General features: G+C 42.0%; 1 protein-coding gene across 1 annotated transcript; it reads left to right on the forward strand.

Moving 5' to 3' along the window:
• Positions 1–875: 875 nt before the first annotated feature.
• Ceacam12 (CEA cell adhesion molecule 12) lies at positions 876–7,931 on the forward strand. The gene is made up of 4 exons (NM_001108474.1): positions 876–1,055; positions 2,104–2,463; positions 4,034–4,393; positions 7,785–7,931. Exons 1-4 carry the CDS (start codon positions 992–994, stop codon positions 7,907–7,909), a joined length of 909 nt encoding a protein of 302 aa, NP_001101944.1. The 5' UTR covers positions 876–991; the 3' UTR covers positions 7,910–7,931.
• The last annotated feature ends 11,005 nt before the right edge of the window (positions 7,932–18,936 follow it).

Consider the following 18,936-nt stretch of genomic DNA (forward strand, 5'->3'; position numbering starts at 1 on the left):
AAGTCAGTCATTGTCTTTTATAGATAACTTTGAAGAAATCTTTAGAGGACCCTCTGTATATCTTAATTAAATTAGGAGAGCCGAGGACACTATGAGTAGTGCTATCCCTATGCAGTTGGTTCTGGATTGACCCAGAAAGATAGTGAATAGTGTATCTGACAGAGAGAGAGAGAGAGAGAGAGAGAGAGAGAGAGAGAGAGAGAGAGACAGAGACAGAGACAGAGACAGAGACAGAGACACAGAGACAGACAGAGAGACAGAGACAGACAGAGAGACAGAGACAGACAGACAGAAAAAGAGAGACAAAAACAGAGACAGAGAAAGAAATGGAGAGAAAGACACAGAGACAGAAACACAGAAACAGAGAAAGGCAGAAACAAAGACACACAGAGAGGAACATAAAAAAGGAGAGAGTACTAGTGAATGACCCATTAAACAGCTCTCCTCCTCAGTTCCTGACTCCCGATTTTTGTCTTTTATGTGTACCTTGATTGATTTGACTTCAGAGTCTAGCCTGTAAATTCTTTATTTTCTTAAACTGTTCTTAATCAGGGTGTTTATCATAGCATCAGAAACTTTGAACCATCAGTTTTCTGGGAAGAGTCAAAAGCATATTCATTTGTGTTCTTCATGATTTTTCTGCTTGCATATAAATCTACAGCACCATTTGTCCATATAAGGTCATATAAGGGCCTAAGGAGACTTTTCAGCTTTATTGCTCAATGTGTAGTCTGGTGGACTTAGACATAATTAGAGGAAAGGGAAAAAGGGTAGGGGGCAAGAGATAGGGAGAAATGAACTAATGTGTTTTGTTCTCAGGAGATGTCCCCAGCCTATATAATTCTAGGAGGGGCTCCTACCTGGGAGGAGACTCAGATAAAAGGAGGAAGGACAACAGAACTGACAGGAGAGGAGAGCAGAGCTTGGAACAGCACAGGAGCTGGAGCTTTTCAAAGAGGAAGCACAGAGCAGGTAGCAGGAGGCAGTTGTCATGATGAACTCTCTTGCACTTCCCTGTAAAGATTGTACCTCCTGGCAGAGTCTTCTGCTCACAGGTGAGGAGACCACTCTTTGGCTTTGAGTTGGAGAAGGGGAGCTCAGAGCATTGTTGAAGGTCCATGGAGAAGCCAAGAACCTAGGTGTAGACTCAGGGTTTGGGGGAAAGTTACACAGAGAGAAGCAGGCACTCCACAGCAGGAATTGACACAAGATAGTATAATGGAGAAATGTCACCATTGTTCTCTATTCTAAGTTAATCACATGGACAGCTATATTCTGAGGACTGATGTCCCCAATCATGAGAGGGTGGCTGTCTAAATAAAATCCAAACTAGGGAGAGCCATTGAGATGACTTAATGGTAGTGCTGCTGCCTGCCAAACCTAAGACATCAGTTCAATTCCCACCACACAAGGTGTCTGACTTCCATGTATATGCTGTGTATACATTCACTTATACACAAATGCACACAAGTATACACAAAAATATGCATTATCCTTCTCCACACATACAAACTATACCAAACTCTTATACTAAACATGTAATTGCCTTCATATTTTAGCATTTTGTAAATACACTCCTGGTTATGCATATCCCTGACACATGCATTCTCCCACTTATCCAAAGGTACCAAGCATTTATCAGTTCTGAGCCTTCCAAAGATGTCAGAATCGTATTAGTTCTAATAAAGCCTTAGATTGTAAGTTAGACCAGAAAGACCATCTAGAAGTAGTATCAGAGCGCTCAGACCAAAGAGAGAACAGAGAAAAGAAACAAAAGAGAGAAAGTGAAGATCTCTAGAGTGAGATAGCAGGTAACAGGAGACATCATCTCAGCCCAAGTACTATGAATGTAAGCAGGAAGTTGAGGGCAATGTGGAGAGTCCTAATGATACCCAAGGAGAGAGTTCCACACACAGAAAGGAACAGGTTCAGGGCCACAGAGGGACTGGAGGTTATGTTGTTCACCCCTTCCTAGTACAGCAGTCCCTCCCTTACCTATGCAATGTTTCTGAGTGATGAGCATGTACACTCAGGACACAGATCTCATCTTTCCCTCAAATACAGAGGTACAAACGTTCATGAAATTTCTCTCTTCCCTTCTAGCCTACCTTTTAACCTGCTGGCTGCTTCCCACTACTACCCAGGTCACCATCGAATCAGTGCCATCCATTGCTGTTGAAGGGGAAACAGTTCTTCTATTTGTGCATAGCCTGCCACCTAATATTCTTGCCTTTTACTGGTACAGAGGGGTCAGAGCTCTCAGGAGTTTTCAAATTGCAGAATATGTGATAGCTACCAAGTCTTGTGTGGAGGGACCTTCACACCGTGGTAGAGAGACAGTACTCAGCAATGGATCTCTGCTGATCAAGAGTGTCACCAGACAAGACTCCGGACACTATACTCTACAAATAATCACTACAAATGCAAGACCTGAAATAATACGTGCAGAATTCTTTGTACACAGTAAGTCAATTTTTTGTGAACTCTGTTGTTGGTAGGATACATTCAGGGGAGTGTCAGGCCTGAACTGGATCTACCTCGCTTCTGCATTGTGTTTCTGGGTTGTGTTTTGAGGACTGGTACAGAACATCCATTATGGAGACAAATTTTCATAGACCAGAATACCTCACTTGTCTGCACCTACAGAGAGGAAGTCTTGTGATAAGTAACTCAGACAAGGTTGTCAACTCAACCCTTGTGCCTCTCACCATGAACCTGCACTTGAGGTTAGAAAGAGATGAGGAAACTATGGGATCTTCAGTAACCCTAAATCCAGACCTCTGTTCCAAACTTAGATCAAAGTGAGGGAGGACAGCAGAACTAATATCAGAGCAACAAGGCTTAGAGGCATTGCTGGAGATGAAGGTGTTCTCCAAAGAGGGATAACAGAATAGACATCAGAGACTGTGGAGCTGGCTCCTTAATCTACATGCAAACATACACACAGTGGCAAGAAATCCCACTATGGGTGCCTGCATCATTCCCTATCCACATGTGGGAGAAGTTAGATAAGTGATTGTCTTGAGTCTCCTAAACAGGATAAGGGCTGCAGAGTAGACTCAGGGTTTCTGTTTGCAATGTGAGAAGACATAGAAATGCATACAGAAGTCCAAAGCTGGACGCTCTCAGTGAAAAGGAAATGGTATGATGGGGAGAGAAAAGTTGGAATGTTCATTTATCAAGTTCATTGGTTACTTTGGCAAGTGTTTTCTGAAGACTAATGTCCCCACCTATGATAATGACTCTTAAAATGAAAGTAAACTGTGAGATGACTCAGGGGATATGGGCACTTGCTGTCATCCCTCATGACTTGACTTCAATCTTCAGATTCCACATAGTAGAAGGAGAGAACTGAGTCACCACAACCTGTCCTCTGACCTACACCTACTAACACATACACTGATACATGCTTGAGTACATGTCCCCTCCCCCAATGTAAAAGTCAATAAAAATAAATTAAATTGGGGCATGAAAACTGTAATTAGCTTAGAGTCTGAGAAGCTGGTAAATTAATGCATGGACATACAGTGACCTGGAACACATATCTGTCTATCCACTCATTCATTCATTCATTCATTCATTCATCCACTGAGCCCTTTCTAAGGACTGGGTCTTTTAAGATTGTCAGATTGATCCCAGGCCACAAAGTCTTCTACTGGATGGCAAGAGACATGTACAAGGGCATCAAGAGTGCAGCATAAAATGTCTAATAAAAATGTGTCGATGTGTAGACCCAGTTTCTATCAAGGAAGATGCTGGGGGCAACCTTCACCACACACTGTGGGTCTGAGCAGAGATCTGAGGGCAGTGAAGGATGAGTGATAGAGACAGATGAGGAGAGAGACCCATTAGAAAGTTCACGTGCACTAAGGGCATGAAATTTGTGTTGCTGACCTCCACTATAAAGGATACTCACCTACACTCCAAGGCTGAGTGATGGACACACATACCGAGGACTCCGAGACTCTTCTTCCCACCAAATGCAGAAGAATCACTTGATGGTTTCTTTCTTTTTCTTTTCTTTTCCATTTAGGTCCAACTTTAGGCTACAGGAAGCATCTTACCCCTTCACAACTCTCAACTGAGTTGGTGCCGCCTAGAGTTACTGAAAATGACAATATTTTTCTACTGGCGTACAATCTGCCAGAGAAACTTCAAAGCTTTTTCTGGCACAAGGGAGTACATCCACTTGACCGTTTTAAGATAGCAAGCCATTCATTCCTCACCAATTCAAGCATGGTGGGGAGTGCGTATCATGACAGAGTGATAATATGCAATGATGCATCCCTGATGCTCTTGAATGTCACACAGAGAGACACAGGGCTTTACACCCTACGCACCGTATCTATGGATTTGAAATCAGAATGGGCCATTGTGGACGTCCAAGTAAACAGTAAGTGATTCTTTGTGATTCCTAGGTGATGGTGAGGTTTATTCTTCTCTGTATAACTAAGACAATGAGGCTTGGACTGCAATTTACTCCCCTCTGGATTGTGTACTCTCACTTAGGTTTGGGAAATTTAGTACAAGACACACATCATGGGGCAAACTGAAATGAATCAAAAGCCTTGATCTGACAGGAACCTGCTGACAGGAGTAATGATAACTCAGTCCAAGGATGTCATCCTTAGCTCAGATTCTTTGGGCTCTCACCCAAAACATGGCCCTGAGAAAGCTTCATGAGATTGCTTGAATTTGACTCCCTGCTAGAGCTGACTGGAAGCAATGTGTCATTCTGCAGGCAAGTCTTGGAGCATGTGGAACAACCCAGTATCTGTCTTTGCAATCATGATTAGGCTAGGTCATTTGGGTGTCTCCTTTTCCTGAGATTCAGCATGGACATAACAGCTGGATGGGTTGCCATGCAATGTACTGACTGTCCTGATAGTCCTTAGACTTCACAGGAAAGTTTGTGTCCCCAAGGGAACATGGGTCCTCTTGGCCATTGCTTGTTCTCAGGAGTTCACCCTAGGGAAATTCTCAGCTTTAGTGAAATAACAACATGCACCCCTGAATTTAACAGCTCTTCAGTCTCAAGTTTAGGACATAGTACTTGAGTTTTGCTTATAGACAAGTAAATGATAAGTTCCCCTGTTTACTACTGTGGGGAACCTGAGAGACAGCAGAGACACTGGTTGAATGAAGGTTACACAGCCCATGGCTGGTATATCAGAAACACAAAATGACTGTGTGTAGTCAGAGCCCCAACTTATCTACCCTGGGCAGCCTTATTAAGTATTTGTGGGTCAGATGTGTTCTGTAGGTTCAGAAATTTTCACCTTAGGGATCAGTATCTCACAGGGAGAGTCTGGTCCAGGCAGTGGAAGCAACAAATTACAGTCAGTTTTGACTTTGTAATAAAGTCTTAATTGAATTCTGGACACACACACCCTCCAGCCTAATTCTCCTACTACAATGCTCTTGGTTTCAGATAATAGATTTCCTAGTGTGCTGGGTTCACTTCTCTTGAAGCATAGGGAGAAGGCATTGGCTTATCCCTCCATCAAGATCCCGCAAATCACAGAGTCTAGTGTAGCCTGAAATAATAAAAATAGACAATCCATCCCACACTACGCCAGGCACTGGCGGGCCACAAGACACCAGTGAAGTGTTCTCATCTTGGTAGACTCTCTGACACTTTTCTCTGAAAGCTCTCACCTAACTTGCTCTGTTTCCATGGCAGGTTGGTGCCAAGCCAGTCCCGTGCATCAGCTGCCCATCTTAAGGTTAGCTGTCTCAAACCCCCAACCCAGTAAAATCAAAACTCTAGAAGCTTGTAATTTATCAGTCATATCTATATCAGTAGATTCTCAATCCACAAAACACCCAAAGAACTCAGAGCCAATTAGTATTAATATAAGTTGCCCACTTAGATTAGACAAATTATCCTGTAATATCCATCGTTAGTATGATATTCATAGCTACCTGGGACTATTTAAAGCCATATGGGTCTGGGTTGTTCTTCTCCTCCTCGATCTTCCTTCCTTCCCTCTCCTATCTCTCCCACCTCTCAAAAACTATCAGCCAGCCCTACTTTTCTACTGCCCCATCACAGGCTCTCACCTTGTCTTTCACTTACCCTCACCTGCTTACAGACAGCAATCACCAGTCTACTGTGAAACTCAATACTTTTATGGTGAAGGAAAAAGGGAATTAATAATGAATGAAAAAACAGATGGTGGTAGATTGATTTATGGATGGGTGGTGATGGGTAGATGAATGGGTTTATGAATGGATGCCTTAGAACTCTTCCAGAGATTAAAAATTACATGTAGAGTCCTATTATGTCTGACAGTGCACACTCTTTACTCATTCTGGAGGCTACGACCTTTATCCAATCTCTCTGATCTATTCTTCATCCACCAGCAAGACAAGTGCAAGAGCACCTTAGGGATGCTGATGTATGTAGCCGTTCTCAGAGTGAGACACCTCATGTAATCATTTAGATCTTTCTCATTGAAGTTTCCAAAGTCATTTTAACTCCCATTGTTGCTGTCATTAACATTTCTGCTGTTGTTACTCCTTTCCTGCTACTCATCCCCTGTCCCTTCATTCATGATGGTATGTACCTGCATTGCCCAGTTCACTGGTCCCCTTTCATTCCCATCTCAATGGCTGCCTTTCCTGTTTCATGGTATAGAAAGCAGAAGAAACAAATGTTCCTCTTAATCCTGTCCATGTAGCTTGACTTTTGTGGTGTTAGTGTGTGTAACAAACCAAGAGACAAAAACACATCTTGCACCTCTATATTGACTCCCCAAAGTCTAAAGGTAGAGGACAAGGCTGCCAGCCCCAAAGTCTTGCTTGTGTCCTCTGCTTCCCTTTTGATGTTATCTTCCTCCTAGTGTGGCTCTCAGTCCTCCTGTGGCTTATGGACCTTCCCAGGAAAGGGGTGACACAATCAGCGCTGTTTAATGGCTTTATCATATGTACCTACATCTCACATTGTAACACTGCCTCAAGGTCACTCCTGCGATCCAGTGGCACAATATTAAAGTCCAGACATGATTAGTTTCATTAGACTATATCATCTGGAAGCGTCGGATGCAACTTGCTTTGTGATTCCTGGGTGTTAGGAAGAGAAAGAAAGAAAGGGTCTCTCGCACTGGTGTTGGCCCTGTCCCTATGTGCCTCACTGTTCACAGAGGCTAGGACAGATTTCTTATAAATAGATCTAACCATGACATTTGACATTGCTCCAAATTTTTGGATTGTTTCTTATTTTACACAGTAGAGAAACATTGTGCTCCCATGCACCCTCTGACCACTGCTGTCCCCAACAGAACTCACACACAGGTCTCCTTCAGTTCATAGATTTACCAGCTTCAAGCCAATTTGTAATTCCTAAATTTAATCAAAATGGGACCTGGCAGCACTCAGAGACTGGTCTAGGGACTTTCTATGCTACCAAAAACTAGTCCTTGCAGGAATTGGTCTTATATCTTGGCTGTATCTAATAAGTTTTTCATATTATCACACACTTGGCAGAAAGGAAGATATTTTAAGAGGCATTTGTATTTCTCAGCTCATTAGATGATTGAAATAATGAATTCCCATCCAAAAGGAGAATCTCCCCACACATCTCATGATGAGAGAAGGAAGAGGCCCTAGCCAAAGGGGAACTTTCTCTTAGGAAAGAGAATTCACCTTGCCATAGGGTCACAGTATAGACTGGAATTGAACTCAAACAATGATGGGGTGGGGTAAGTGGGTTTATACCTTAGCCAGGACTGCTTAGATGTACTTATCATTGGTTTTCTATTTAAATGTTCATTTTACTTCAGAACGTGGAAGTAAGGCTTCAGACAATCGAAGACCAGAAAGTGAACTACAGGCCAGGACCTTGAAGAATCTAAGACAAAAGTTGGACATGTGCTTTTCTTCTACTGATACTATCTATTACAAATAAATGGCTTTCTGCTTACCAGTATTCTTTCAGTTCTTTTGCTTGTCTTATTAAGGATGAGTGACTGATCCCAGCTTGAGACACATGATTAGAACCCAACCGAGTGCAAAGACAACATGGAGAAATTTTCTGCAACAAATTCCTACATGTAGAAATAGCCATTACTCCAAGGCAACATAATGTGCCAGTGTCCACCAGTGTAAAGGAGCCCTCACTGTATCACTTTCTAGGGCACTCGAACTCTGCAGAGCTGACATGTACTTAAGCCAAGGATGTTCCAAGCTGGGATTTCTACTAATTGATGTTTTCTCTTGATTGAATGATCCAACTTCTCTATATCATTCAACCTTGATAACACAATCTTATTCATGGGCCATTTTATCCATAAGGCCTCCATATGGCTTTAGACTTATACAAATATTCATTTTCAGTAGTACATGGATTTTCATCAATGTTTCTCTTTATTGAATTCTCAAATCTTATCCTGTAATGATTATTCATTTATATTATTTGCTTTCTTGTAATTAATTTATAAAGTAATCTGTATCCCTTTTGATTTGTTTGGATATTCCAATAGTCATCCTTATTTCATTATTTATTTTGAGACAGTGAAAAAAATATATACATGCCTTTGGGTATTGGAATTCACTAGGCTGGCCTTGAAATTACAGAGATCTGTTTGCCTCTGCTCCCCTCCCCCCAGTGCTGGAGAGAAGGGCAAAGACTGATAGACCATGCACGACTGGGCCCAGCTGCCTTTGATATCTTTGTGTTGGATTGTGTCTACTTCTCTGTTGTTGCAAGCCATTACTTTGGGGTAGGTGATTCTGGGAGGAGTAATTACTTTGGTTTTCATGTTCCTTGCTGGTTAAATTCTTTTCTAATTTTACCTTATTATTGAGAACTTTATACCTGTGCATGATGATATAACATATCTCAATTTTCCTCATGAAAATCTTGCCATATCTCCCTATTATTCTCCTTTTCCAACTATATGTCTTTCCCTTGTACAACACTTACATCAAAACAAGGAAGATAAAGGGTTTCTTCTTTATTAAGAAGATATTATCTTATTATTATGATTTTGGTGGAAGAGTTTGTTGTTGTAGAATTGACAACAAATTTAATCCCTAGCACTTTTCTAAGATTTATCTGTTTACTGATAGTATTCTTCTGTGTCCCTGTATCCTTCCATCAGTTCCCAGGAGCCTCCTACAGCACTGTGTGATCCTTTGGGATATTAGGTCATAGTTGCTGGCTGCACTGGATTGTCCATCACTGATCATGCTTTGAGTATTGTTCTCACCTAATATGGAGATTTTTGCTTGGTGACCTTGTATCCTAGACCCTGAGAGAATATGCTGTCTGTAGAATGTTTCAGGATAGGAGCTGGAGAAGGTTAAGAGAGTCCTCTTCCATCACTAACGGGAATTCCATTGGTGAACTTTCTGCCTCAGCCTCACAGCTATGCAGATCCACCTTACTTCTCATGTTCTTTCTTTGATCCTTTAAACTTTGGGGAGGGGAAATTAAGGCAAGGTTTCTTTGTGTAGCGCTGGCTGTCCCAGAACTTGCTCTGAGAACAGGCTAGCCTTGAACTCAGAGATCTCCCTGATTCTGTTCCCAAATTCTCATAATAGAGGCATTCATAATCACTGCCTGTCTATCCTTTATAAATTTTATGTGTGTAGATGTTTAAGAGCATGAGCTTGTGGCTAGACAGATCATATATCTGATGGGAACACCTAGTACAATTATACTAAATGAACATAGTATTAAACAGACTCTGAATAATTTGTCATTATAACCATAGACCAATGTATGCCTCTCATTTGAGTTCTAACCAGGCCTGACTCCCCTTCTTAGCTTCTAAGATCAGAAAAGCACTGACATCTCCAGGGTGCTGTGGCCATAGTGAGATGAATGAATCTCTCAACCCTCGTCTTTCTGCAGTAAATGGTGATTAACACAGAGACTCATACCCGGCCAATATGTAAAAAATAAGAGACTGTGGACTGCTCAGTCTTACATGGGACATCAAAATCATGACTCTCCTCCCAAGGCTGAGGGCCTGTTGCCAGAGAGAAAATGGATAGATTCCATGAGACAAAGATGATGGATGGCTGTTACAAAATGTTTTCTAGACAAAACTAGAAAACTGCATATATGAACTCACAGTGGTTTTGAGTTTCACTTGCACAAGGCTCATGGAAATTCAAGCCAAACAAAAACCCAGCCTTCAGGGAGGTTATGTGCATGGTAAATATGAAGCCCTACCATGAGGTGAGGATTTATTGATAACTGAGAGATTCAGGTAGAAGAATTACTTTTATTTAAGAGTATGGTATATTGACCATATTTCATTAGATGGTCCCATATCTAAAAATATGTGGGCAGCAGTTTGGACCTCATGGATTTAAAATAATGAGGACAAAGTTAAGTGAGTTTGAAGAAGTGGTGGGTCTTGGAGGCAAGGTGAGTGTTGAATACAAAGTGTAACTCATAAAATTCTTAAAGAAATAATGAAAATATTCTTTGTTCTGAAATAAAAATTGTACTTGTACTCTAAAGGTAACTGTCATTATAAAATATTGTTGGAATTTTCTATATTTTTAAAAGACTATACTCGCCCACACCCGCAGATCCCGGCCCGCAGCAGCTCTCTGCTCCCAAACCCCGTGGGAGAGAGACCTCACCGCCTGATCAGGTGGGCACTCCTGAGGCTGCAGAGTGGAGGAGACCACCAACACTGCCCACCCCGCCCACATCCCTGGCCCAAGAGGCAACTGTATAAGGCCTCTGGGTTCCCGTAGGGGAGAGCCCAGGAGCGGCAGGACCCCTGCACCTGAGACACCGCCGGAACCTGAAGGAAACAGACTGGATAAACAGTTCTCTGCACCCAAATCCCGTGGGAGGGAGAGCTAAACCTTCAGAGAGGCGGACACGCCTGGGAAACCAGAAGAGACTGCACTCTGTGCACATCCAGAAGCCAGAGGAAAACACCAAACGCCATCTGGAACCCTGGTGCACGGAGGCTCCTGGTAAGAGCGGCACAGATCTTCCCGGTTGCTGCCGCCGCGGAGGAGAGGACTTAGGCAGTACCCCACGAGCAAACTTGAGCCTTGGAACCACAGGTAGGACCAACTTTTCCCCTGCAAGAAACCTGCCTGGTGAACTCAGGACACACAGAGGCAAAATTCCTCTAGGACCGGGCACTTCCTGTGTTTACCGGAAGTCCCACACCCGCGGATCCCGGCCCACAGCAGCTCTCTGCTCCCAAACCCCGTGGGAGAGAGACCTCACCACCTGATCAGGTGGGCACTCCTGAGGCTGCAGAGTGGAGGAGACCACCAACACTGCCCACCCCGCCCACATCCCTGGCCCAAGAGGCAACTGTATAAGGCCTCTGGGTTCCCGTAGGGGAGGGCCCAGGAGTGGCAGGACCCCTGCGCCTGAGACACCGCCAGAACCTGAAGGAAACAGACCGGATAAACAGTTCTCTGCACCCAAATCCCGTGGGAGGGAGAGCTAAACCTTCAGAGAGGCGGACACGCCTGGGAAACCAGAAGAGACTGCACTCTGTGCACATCCAGACACCAGAGGAAAACACCAAACGCCATCTGGAACCCTGGTGCACGGAGGCTCCCGGTAAGAGCGGCGCAGATCTTCCCGGTTGCTGCCACCGCGGAGGAGAGGACTTAGGCAGTACCCCACGAGCAAACTTGAGCCTTGGAACCACAGGTAGGACCAACTTTTCCCCTGCAAGAAACCTGCCTGGTGAACTCAAGACACAGGCCCACAGGAACAGCTGAAGACCTGTAGAGAGGAAAAACTACACGCCCGAAAGCAGAACACTCTGTCCCCATAACTGGCTGAAAGAAAACAGGAAAACAGGTCTACAGCACTCCTGACACACAGGTTATAAGACAGTCTAGCCACGGTCAGAAATAGCAGAACAAAGTAACACTAGAGATAATCTGATGGCGAGAGGCAAGCGCAGGAACACAAGCAACAGAAACCAAGACTACATGGCATCATCGGAGCCCAATTCTCCCACCAAAGCAAACACGGAATATCCAAACACACCAGAAAAGCAAGATCTAGTTTCAAAATCATATTTGATCATGATGCTGGAGGACTTCAAGAAAGACATAAAGAACTCCCTTAGAGAACAAGTAGAAGCCTACAGAGAGGAATCGCAAAAATGCCTGAAAGAATTCCAGGAAAACACAATCAAACAGTTGAAGGAATTAAAAATGGAAATAGAAGCAATCAAGAAAGAACACATGGAAACAACCCTGGACATAGAAAATCAAAAGAAAAGACAAGGAGTTGTAGATACAAGCTTCACCAACAGAATACAAGAGATGGAAGAGAGAATCTCGGGAGCAGAAGATTCCATAGAAATCATTGACTCAACTGTCAAAGATAATGTAAAGCGGAAAAAGCTACTGGTCCAAAACATACAGGAAATCCAGGACTCAATGAGAAGATCAAACCTAAGGATAATAGGTATAGAAGAGAGTGAAGACTCCCAGCTCAAAGGACCAGTAAATATCTTCAACAAAATCATAGAAGAAAACTTCCCTAACCTAAAAAAAGAGATACCCATAGGCATACAAGAAGCCTACAGAACTCCAAATAGATTGGACCAGAAAAGAAACACCTCCCGTCACATAATTGTCAAAACACCAAACGCACAAAATAAAGAAAGAATATTAAAAGCAGTAAGGGAAAAAGGTCAAGTAACATATAAAGGCAGACCGATCAGAATCACACCAGACTTTTCGCCAGAAACTATGAAGGCCAGAAGATCCTGGACAGATGTCATACAGACCCTAAGAGAACACAAATGCCAGCCCAGGTTACTGTATCCTGCAAAACTCTCAATTAACATAGATGGAGAAACCAAGATATTCCATGACAAAACCAAATTTACACAATATCTTTCTACAAATCCAGCACTACAAAGGATAATAAAGGGTAAAGCCCAACATAAGGAGGCAAGCTATACCCTAGAAGAAGCAAGAAACTAATCGTCTTGGCAACAAAACAAAGAGAATGAAAGCACACAAACATAACCTCATATCCAAATATGAATATAACAGGAAGCAATAATCACTATTCCTTAATATCTCTCAATATCAATGGCCTCAACTCCCCAATAAAAAGGCATAGATTAACAAACTGGATACGCAATGAGGACCCTGCATTCTGCTGCCTACAAGAAACACACCTCAGAGACAAAGACAGACACTACCTCAGAGTGAAAGGCTGGAAAACAACTTTCCAAGCAAATGGTCAGAAGAAGCAAGCTGGAGTAGCCATTCTAATATCAAAGAAAATCAATTTTCAATTAAAAGTCATCAAAAAAGATAAGGAAGGACACTTCATATTCATCAAAGGAAAAATCCACCAAGATGAACTCTCAATCCTCATCTTCGATTGGTTTATATACAAGTGTGCAATTTCTAGGCTTGAAAGTAAAATGATGCTATCTGGTGCTGGATAGAGGAGCCTTATTTTTTATTATGGCAGCTTGCTATTTTTGTAACATGGTGATTTGGTTGAACACAATAAAGTACAGTAGTAACTGATCTCCCTCTCTTCCTGGATGAGTGAGGAGATGATTAAATGTTGATGTCAGCATTCATGAGCATATTCAGATGAGCTTCTGCTTCTGTTGAAAAGGGTGCTGTGTTTGATTGTGGTCCGAAGCTTTGAAGCACTACTTGGCATCTCCTTCCTTGGAGGTCTCACTGTTTAAACATAACAGATTTGATAGCTTGTTGGTAAGGTGAGGTCCAGCTTGTCTCCACTAGGTCATCTTCATGTGAATCCGGTGGTTATACGGTTTTGTTCTAGGGATATTTCATTTTTTTAATAACGGTTTTAGCTGACATTCATGGAGAGAATGAATCCTTAGAACTGTGCCACTAGTGAAAGGAAATCCTGTCTAGAGTTTCTTTACAAAGCTGTGTCACACCATCCTTTGGGCCCTCTGCTGGAAAAGTAGAATCAAGTCTCAAATAATGCCTTTTAAATTGTATCCTCTAGTATTATAGATGTAGGACAGTACTGTATCATACCTCTGTGGATGTAAAATAGCTTGTACCTGCTTTATGATACGTAGTAGTGACCGTGCTTTATCAGAGCTGTTTTTAATGATGTTGCTCAGAATGTTTTCTTTCCAGATGATGATTGAGAAGCTAATTAAAAAAAAATGGTGCCAGGTACCACAAGAGTAACAGAACTGTGCTCTTTTCTCGGGTTTTGTTTTTTTTACTTTTTTTTTTTAATGGAGTGTGCTGGATGTCTCTACAGTTTTGTTCAGATGACTGCAGAACCTGGAAAAGCTGTTGCTGCTGTTGATGCATAACACACTGCTATTATTGGTCTTTTTATATAAATATAAATATATATATACAGATATATAATTTGAATTTTTTGAAACTTTACCTGTGCTGTCAACTTTGGAAAAAAGTATCCCCGTTTACTGTGTTGAGTTGGCACTATACAGAAATTAACAGCCATATTGGTCTAGAAATGTTGAACTTAAGTTTTTTCCATTTGTACAGGGGTAACACACTGTATTAAATATGTAAGGTCTTATATACATGGGTTTGATTACAAAAACTAATAAAGTATTCTCCAAATTAAAAAAAAAGAAGATGAAGAAGAAGAAGAAGAAGAAGAAGAAGAAGAAGAAGAAGAAGAAGAAGAAGAAGAAGAAGAAGAAGAAGAAGAAGACGACGACGACTCAAAATTGAGTGGGAATTTGGGGGAGGGAATATGAATATGTTCTAAATGCATTGTATGAAATTCTCAAAGCATTAATAAAAATATTATTTAAACAAAAAAAAGACTATACTCATAGTATCACAATTTTTCCCAGTATGGATCAAGTCCCTTTGATACACCAAACACAAAATTATTTCTCATAGATGTTTATATTTCATTTTGTAAAAATGTAATTTATTATGTCACTTGTCTATTGATTTAAATTGCTCCTGGTCTATCACTGTTGCTCTACAATAATGACTTACACACTGTGAGGTACACACATACACACACACATACACACACACACACACACACACATACACACACACACATACATAGGAGCATACACACGGGCACACAAATGAGGGCATGGCATACAAATACCATAAAAATATAATTAGAAAAAATTAAAGTAATATACTTTCTGGCTTCTAAACATCCTCTTATGATGAGAGAATTGTGATGTCTAGTTATTGTTATGAACATGACTTGGTTTTGAAGTGTAAGGAACGGTATTGTCTCAGGAGCCCCAAGACCAAGTTCTCAGCACAAAGACTTATTTGCCCCAGAGGGACAAAGGGCAGGGCATAAGAGACAAATAGGAAATAGAGGTTGAGGAAGAAGAGGAAGGGAACAAGGCATAGAGAAAAGGAAGCACAGAGGGCTGCCTCTGGATAAAAAGAAACAGATGGCAATTTATAAAGCTACAAAGAAAAACTGTTACAATGTGGTGTTTACTTGGTCATGTTAATTAGGAGAGGTAAATGGGGGATGAATTGATTGCTAGACTTCAATACTTTAGTAGTTGGTCTTTTGTAGTCAGCCTTGAGAAGAGGAAGTGGCCAAATAAGAGATTACATCCTGGTGGCTAACTTTAGAAATATAATGGTTTTTAGTAAGGCAGAGGGAAATGGAGAGACAGGTGGGGCCTGGTAGTACCATGCTTGCCGTGCTCAAATTGGCCAGAGTCCCATGAAATTGTGGCACACCTCTGATTTATCTGTGAGGACACTTCAGCAGATAATTAATTGAGAGAATATACATACAGTGAATGTGATCATCCCATGGGATGGGGACTCAGAATGAATAAAAGTGTGGCGGTTTGAACAAATATGGCCTCAATAGACTCATGTGTTTGAATGCATGGTTCATAGGGAGTAGCATTATTGGGAGATGTGACCTTGTTGGAGAAAGTACCTACTCCAACAAGACCACATCTCTTAATAATGCCACTCTCTGTGGGTCAAGCATTCAAACACACGAATCTATAAGAGCCATTTTTATTCAAACTACTATGATATGTCTTGAGTGTTCAGACATGAGTTGTTGCATGAGTGACTTTCCTATCCATATATTAAGACATCATGACAAAGGCAACTTAGAAGGCAAAATATTTAATTGGGTTCCCGAGGGTTAGAGTTCATGACAGCAGAGTGAAGTTACGACAACAGGAACAACTCACATCACAAATTGTAAGGAAAGGACAGTGATCACACTGGAAAGAGAACAAGATTTCTAAAACCTCAAATCCCACCCCTAGTGACAACTTTGTCCAAGGCCACACCTCCTAACCATTGCCAAACTGTGTACCAACTAGAGATCAACTATTTAAAAGGGATATGGGGGGAATCTCATTCAAACTACCACAGTTGCCAACACATATTTTCATTCCCGTATTGAATTAATGCTAAAACATGAAATAATTGGTTCTAGATAGATGGTTTAGTGGTTAAGAGCACTGAATGTTATTACAGAAAACCAGGGTTCAATTGCCAGTATCTGTGGATCTGGGGAGCTGTGAAGCCATGAGGAGCAGGCCTGGACCAAGAGTTCAACGCATGTCAAAAACATGAAAATCTTGTCCTGACTTCAGCAGGAGTAGGATCAGTTACCCCATAGCCCAAGGACTGCGCATCCTGGTTCACATAGGGCTACACTCTCACCTTTGCTCGTGAGAGGAGATCATGTAGCCCAGTAGCCAGGATAAATCTACTTTTCCCTCATAAGGTCATTCCAGTGGCAGCTAGAATTCTTCCTTATTCAAATAAGGGCATACCCCAGCACCCTAACACCAGCCAAGGATGTACACTCAACCAGATAGCCACATCTTGCCCTCTAAAAGTTTAAAATAGCCTTTTCTCTCCATTAAAATGAACTGCCTTACTGAAGCTGCATCTGAGAGAGTCTTTTCTCACCACGCTCTCTGATGCCTGAGGTTACCTAGACCCCAGCTGTGACACCTTGATTCTCCTCCAGGATCCATCAGTTGTGATTGCAAGTGATCACACCATGGAGATAAGAGAAGCAGAGCCTGATGGGCAGCTAGTATCTGACATGGGGAAAAGACTGCCAGGATTCACAAAAGGAAGGTGAGTCTCTCTCTCTCTCTCTCTCTCTCTCTCTCTCTCTCTCTCTCTCTCTCTCTCTCTCACACACACACACACACACACACACACACACACAGAGACAGACAGACAGACAGACAGACAGACAGACAGACAATGAATGTTACATCCATTGGCACTACCTAATCATGCCTCCCTATCAAGAGGACTGGCAGTCTTTGTTTTTTATTGTCTCACTTTGGGTTTCACCATGTGTGGAACAGAGTATGGTGAAAGGACAACTGACACCTTCTGGTCTGGGTAGCCCTTGGCATTGATAGAAAGTCCCAGTCCTCTGTCCAGACCCTGACATCACACTTTGACAGTAGCCATAGCCATGTATCTTTTTCTCTCCTTGAAAATAATCTAGTAATGTAATGACCAGTTAAAAGTTCTTAGAGGTTTTTCTCATTTCTCTGAAATTTATGGGCAGACTTACATCTGGGACTTTGGGGAACCCACCTCAGAGGAGTTTCATGGCCTCCTGGAAAAGTTACTTTCTGACCTCAGTACTCCCAAACATTATCTATCATGGGAAATATCACATTAAAAGGAATCCAAAATTACAGGGCTGTGAACCTTGCTCAAGACCTATGGCATGAAGTTACCCAAATGGAAGCTGCCTTCATTTGGAAAGAGGTCTTTGAGTCAGCACCTTGGATGGCAGTGGGTAATAATACATGGATTCGTTGCTTATCTCACCAAGCACTGAAAGCCAGGAAGTAAAGCCTCACTCCAACTGTTTTTTGTCCATTATAGCTAACATCTACCAATGTGTGAGTCCCCCTAAGCCAGAGTGCATCAAAGACACTTCACACCCCTTATTCTATAAGATGACACTGGTGATGATAAATATCCAGAGGTCCATCCCATTGAAGAGCTGGCAGATTTAGAAAAGGTCATAGAGGAGATTTACAAAACAATTGCTTCCTCAGCCTTAGTAGCACACTCTGGCCCCACCCAATCACTCCTGTACCATTCATTGCCTCCATATGCTGCACTACAGTACACTCCTTCCTCCACCCTTTGATCCACCACCCAGTAGTTCCAGTAATTAATTTCCAGACCTCAACATCTAGGCATAGGAGGATGCTCCCATGTCATTACCACCAAAAGAAGCTCATAAATGGTAGGACCCTGATGGGCCTACAGGCATGATGCGCCCTCTTGAGGCCAACATTAGTACCAATCTTCTAGGAAGAGATACCCTGGAGGCTCTGGAAGTTACTATCACTAGCCAATCAAAAAAGTTACAATAGGGTAAACTATCATATTTATAATCATACTTACAAAGATTTTAAAAGCACTCCTCTTGATTACCTCCAATTCTACAGACTGCTGTTCGTACGATATTCCCTGCCTCAACTGGCTCTCCAATGAGTTTATCTGGGTTTAACAATGGCCTCTACTAGGGGGAAACTTAAAGTGCTCATACAGTTAGTAAAGAAAAAAACAACCAAAAAACATGTTCCACGTCATCATATCCAACCTTACCATAGTCCATGGAACACCTTATATCCATTCCTCTGTTGAAGGGTATCTGGGTTCTTCCCAGATTCTGGCTATTATAAATAAGGTTGCTATGAACATAGTGGAGCATGTGTCTTTGTTGTATGTTGGAGCATTATTTGGGTATATGCCCAGGAGTAGTATAGCTGCCTATTTCATCTACAGACTAATACATCCACAAAGGGACACCTTATGCAGAATAGTTGACTGATAATTTTGCCAAGCCAGAATTATCAGCCCTTCAAGATTTCTGCATTTCAAATGTCTGTCAGTTGGTTTTGGGCCAGCTATCAAAGCCAATGACTTCATGAAATTCATAGGCAAATGGATGGAAATAGGATATATCATTCTGAG

This window comes from Rattus norvegicus, chromosome 1, assembly GCF_036323735.1.
Source record: "Rattus norvegicus strain BN/NHsdMcwi chromosome 1, GRCr8, whole genome shotgun sequence".
Classification (NCBI taxonomy): domain Eukaryota; kingdom Metazoa; phylum Chordata; class Mammalia; order Rodentia; family Muridae; genus Rattus; species Rattus norvegicus.

Coding starts and splice junctions, on each gene's coding strand:
- Ceacam12 (NM_001108474.1), top strand. CDS start 992: ATGATGAACTCTCTTGCACTTCCCTGTAAAGATTGTACCTCCTGGCAG. Junction 1,056..2,103: donor GCAGAGTCTTCTGCTCACAG/GTGAGGAGACCA, acceptor CTTCCCTTCTAG/CCTACCTTTTAACCTGCTGG. Junction 4,394..7,784: donor TGTGGACGTCCAAGTAAACA/GTAAGTGATTCT, acceptor ATTTTACTTCAG/AACGTGGAAGTAAGGCTTCA.